Source organism: Morone saxatilis, unplaced genomic scaffold (genome assembly GCF_004916995.1).
Source record: "Morone saxatilis isolate NCDOM2014 unplaced genomic scaffold, NCSU_SB_2.0 Contig6, whole genome shotgun sequence".
Taxonomy (NCBI): Eukaryota; Metazoa; Chordata; class Actinopteri; family Moronidae; genus Morone; species Morone saxatilis.
Window position 1 is genome coordinate 881,239 of NW_023340206.1, and position 5,163 is coordinate 886,401.

The 5,163-nt window shown below is 38.1% G+C and overlaps 1 protein-coding gene across 1 annotated transcript in view; it reads left to right on the forward strand.

Moving 5' to 3' along the window:
• The window catches only part of nlgn4xa (neuroligin 4 X-linked a), a gene marked incomplete in the record, with an annotated part of 61,935 nt that overhangs the window by 50,377 nt on the left and 6,395 nt on the right, over nt 1-5,163 (forward strand). Inside the window, 1 exon segment of the mRNA XM_035678034.1 lies at nt 2,081-2,870. Within this exon segment, the coding sequence (XP_035533927.1) occupies nt 2,081-2,870 (790 nt within the window).

Below are 5,163 nucleotides of genomic sequence, written 5' to 3' on the forward strand. Positions count from 1 at the left end.
AGTGGAGCCACAAAATCACCCAGCATCTATACATTTTAAGGAACATTGTGTTTCGCCTTCATCTTGTCCTGTTTTGTTGACAACAGTATGTGACTGTGTGGTAGCAACCCCCACAGGATCAAATCATGAAATGTAATTTTTTGAAGAAATGACAATTATGTAACTTGTGTACTCAGATCCTTACTCACACAATTAAAAAAGGACATGAACAAGTCCCCAATAAATACTGCAAAACCACCAGAAGCACAACAATACAGTACCATCTAAGTAGCAGGAGTGCACTGAATAAGCATCAGTTATTTAAATAGCCTGTTTTGTAACTTTTCATCCGATTACTCATCACATTTGATCCCCACATCCAAAGACAACAACCGAAGAATGTGTTCATTCATGCATTCTGCCTCAGTCTAAAAACATTAAAGGAGAAGGGATGAATGATTCTGTATTATCATACTGTATTTCCATTTTTATTTACATGTATTATTAATGCAGATTCTAAATAGGAGAACCAAAATGTCTTTCTCTTTTTTCCCATGGCTCTCACTAGCTTACAAATTAATAGTTTTGTGCATCTCAAACGTATATAACTGGCGAGAAAAATCATCTGGCCCATCTGTCAGAAAAAAAGGAGGACTTGGAGGATTCGATCTCACAAAGTGCTGCTGCAGTTCTCAGGCCATTTTGCTCTCCGTGTGGAACAAATACAGCCTTTGTGAAAAATGCATCTTCCTACAAAATCAACATTTTTATCTTGATAGAAGTCCATTGGGTTTTTCGTGAAGGCAATCATAGTGAGGGAGACTTTCTATTTGCTCTTTTGGTCTTGTGTTGCACTTATTAGGTCTGTTTCTCTTATTTTTAAATCTTGCACTGGAGGGAATATAAATGGCTTATTTTAGACAAAAATCCTCATGTTCTGATGGGCAGAAATCATGGCTGAGGGAGTTGACAAACATTTGTGGTGATGTATAATACATGGCCAAGAAAAGTAATGCTCCATTTTGCATTTGCTATTGTGAATTAAAGATCTCTTGTTGTAAAGCTACCATCAAGACATCAGCTTGTGCATCAGAAAATATACCCAGGTCATAAAAAAATCCCAGTCACTCTGTATGTATAGTTTTGAAGTTAACATCTGACTTGAGGTTTAACTGATAGTCCACATCTGACTTACGATGGCAGCAGTAAAAGCATGTACACTGTTAACCAGGCCTTGTGGGAAATGTCTGCTGTGTGCTCAAAACATACTTTTCAAGTCGGCCTGGTTGAGTCACCACCACTGTGTTTGTATGAGTATAAATAGCACTCTCTGAAACAAAAAAATACACATAACTCCAATGTTCCTAGTGTATTCTGGCCTACTTGCTGATTGGCAATCCGTGAAGCCACAATCCAGGATGTGGAAACTGCCTAAGGTGTTGTTGCTGTATAAACAGCAAATATATTTTATGTTTCGGTTTGTTCATTAGGGACACAAAGATGTAACATCAGTATTCTGAATCATCCTTTTATTTGCCTTGAGATGTTTTTATTCTGGTATTACAAGAGATAGAGCTTAAGAATTCTGTGTTTGACAAGGTTTCTCTCAATGTTTTTTTAAAATTAAACTATTTATTACTATTCTCCTGAATGACTGACCCCACCTTCAAACATATTTAATATTTCTGGCAAAAGAGAGATATTTTTTTTATGGCTGTATTTTCTGATTTATGGAGTGATAATGAGAGATATTATAGAACATATTTCCTTCTGTAAAAACCTTTCACTATTATGTCAACCAAATGAAAAAAATAATTTTTAACCATAACCCTTAAATTAGATAATGCAACATTTGCATATTTACAATTGTCTTAACTGTCAATAGAGGAAGTTTGATGGTTATATCTATTTGTTGATTGTTTTTAACCCTTTTTACCTGTAGTGTCTCCCATAGATTTTAGAATTTCTGCACCATTTGAAACATTAGATTGATTTATTTGTTTTCATTACATGTATAACAAAGTGTTGCCAGCATCTTTGTGTGTGTGTGTGTGTGTGTGTGTGTGTGTGTATACGTTATTAATACCAGCTTCAATCTCAGATCTGTTCCAGAAAGCCATCATCCAGAGTGGCACAGCACTGTCCAGCTGGGCGGTCAACTACCAGCCTGCCAAGTACACACGAGCCCTGGCTGAGAAGGTGGGCTGCAACATGCTGGACACCATTGACCTGGTGGAGTGCCTGCAAAACAAGAACTACAAAGAGCTGATCGAGCAGTACATCACACCTGCAAAGTACCACATCGCCTTTGGGCCTGTGATTGATGGTGACGTCATACCAGATGACCCCCAGATCCTCATGGAGCAAGGGGAGTTCCTCAACTATGACATCATGCTGGGGGTCAATCAGGGCGAAGGGTTCAAGTTTGTGGATGGCATCGTGGACAGTGAGGACGGGGTGTCTGCCAATGATTTTGACTTTGCTGTGTCGGACTTTGTGGACCATCTCTATGGCTACCCAGAGGGCAAGGACACTCTGCGCGAGACCATCAAATTCATGTACACGGACTGGGCAGACAAGGAGAACCCAGAGACCCGGCGCAAGACCCTGGTGGCTCTTTTCACTGACCACCAATGGGTGGCACCAGCAGTGGCAACAGCTGACCTCCACGCCCAGTATGGCTCACCCACCTATTTCTACGCTTTCTACCACCATTGTCAGAGTGACATGAAGCCCAGCTGGGCTGACTCGGCCCACGGTGATGAAGTACCGTACGTGTTTGGAATCCCCATGATCGGCCCCACGGACCTCTTCAATTGCAACTTCTCCAAGAATGACGTGATGTTGAGTGCTGTTGTCATGACCTACTGGACTAACTTTGCTAAAACAGGGTGAGTGCTCCCTTCCTTTCTCTTTCGTTTTCTTGCATTTTTATTTATGTCATCATTTATATGAGATACACAACCCTTACCACCACTTATACAACCCATTTCAAAAACATGAAGAACCATAAATAAAATGATATTCAGATTTACGCCTCACATATTTCTGGCTATGCTGTCATGTGATCTGATAGATAAAAGACAGACAATATGGTTTAGTGTTTATGACGGATGGGGTAGGTATTGATCATAGGCTTTGTGATGTGTCACCATGCTCACCATCATTACATCAACTCTGTAAGGATGCAGGACAATAGGCAAAAGGTCCAGTGTGTAAGATTTTGTGGCATCTAGCGGTGTAGTTGCAACACACTTGGAGAAACTATAGTGGCTGTGAAATGCATGAAAAATGCAAATGCCTCTATGTAGAGCCAGTTTTTGGTTTGTAATTTTTGGGCTACTGTAGAAACATGGTGGCTGCCATGGAAGGTGACCCACAGTGTCTTTAGATAAAAACGGCTCATTCTAAAATTCGTATATTCAGATGATTATACACTAATGAAAACATACTAATGAATACTATATTCAATTTCTGCCAACAAAGTTATACACTGGAACTTTTACTTTAAAAAAAAAAAAGAAATATGAAAGCTGATGGCATGGCCATAAGGTAAAAGAAAGAAACAAGAAAGAAAGAAAAAAACAAAAGAGTGACAAAATCATTAATATTTTGTACTTTTTATTTGTGTTTTGACAGTACTTTGGCAAAGACTGTAAAACATAGTTCTTACATCCCTAGCAGACTATGTTTAAAAAAAACTGAATGAAAACCGACTGCAAACTGCCAAGGGTTCTTGTTTTATTCTGTTTAGTCTAAAGCCTACAGAGAATGAGTAGTTGACACTCCAAATATAGATTCGGGTGGGATATCAATAAAAAGTTTTGTTCTGATTAGTGTCTTAATGATTAACTCATAAGTCAAAGAGATCAAGTCGAGGTTAATAAAACAAGTCAAATCCTCCCCTGATGCTGTGGCAGCGCTGGATTTGATGATAGGATTTGCTTGCTGTTTATATTTGGATCACGTTTTTCTTTCACGCACCTTGAGATTAGGTATCAGGGTGTTTGCAGCCCAGTCATACTGAAAATTCACTTTAAGGTGAATAAATATAGTCTTGATCAGCTTCATAGGCTGCAGTGTTTACTCCCAAGCTCTCTGTTTGGCGCCCATCCAGCTGATGCCTGATCAGCGGGGGATTGGCTGCCTTATAGACATTTTGGGAACGCTCTTTTCTCTTGCTTCTTTTTTTCAGTCTGCTTCCAATAAAGCAGTGACTGAAGGCAAATTCATGGCCATTTTTCAACAAGCCAGCCCCACTCTTTGTAAAGTCTCCCGTTGTGAATCACCGCAGATTGATGTCTTGAAACTTTTCGGGCTTTCAGAGAAAAACTATTTGGCAGTTTGGATGTACAGACAGAGATATGGATTTCTAAGATTCATACGTCGATTTTAAATTGAAATTTGATTACATTAAAAAATATGAAATGATATCAACATTTCTGTATAAATGTTATTTAAAAGCATTATTTATTTTTACATCTTGCCCAGTCGGTACTGCGCAATGCGCAAGCAGAGATCACTCCTTACCTATTTAAAAAATTATACGAATAACAAATGTTATTGATTTAAGAGATTTAGTTTTTTAAATTGTTGTCTTCTGTATGCATTCTGTTGTATTTTCAAGTTTTTGAAAATGTATCTCTTGTGAGTCCTAATATGAGTGATATACTAATATACTAAAAAGCTGGAGTGCTCTTTAAACCACTGACAATTTTCATAATTAATTAATGGTTTAAAGCTCCAGTAGATTTTTTTTTTAAATTTTTTATTTATTTATTTATTTATTTTTTAAAATAACTTCTTGTCATAGTTGCTGAAATTTTCACTATATCCTGACATGTACATGAGACAGATATCTGTGAAGAAAATCAGGTTCCCCTGGCTCCTGCTAATGCTCCTAGTGGAATCTGCAAGAATCCACCTGGTCTTAATGAAAACAGCGAATCAAAGCAGAGAAAGATAGTTGATTGTCAAGTCTCATTCCCATGTTGTCAGACATGAGTCCCAAAGCTTCAAGCCATTAACCCAGTGTTTCAATAATTGACATCCTGGGAATGATCAACTATCTTTCTTGGCTCTGATTTATTTTTCATGTTTTTGTTCAGGCATGGTGAATTCTTGCAAATGTAATTGAAGCTCTAGGAAGAGCCAGAGGAGCCTGATTTTTCACAGATTATCTGT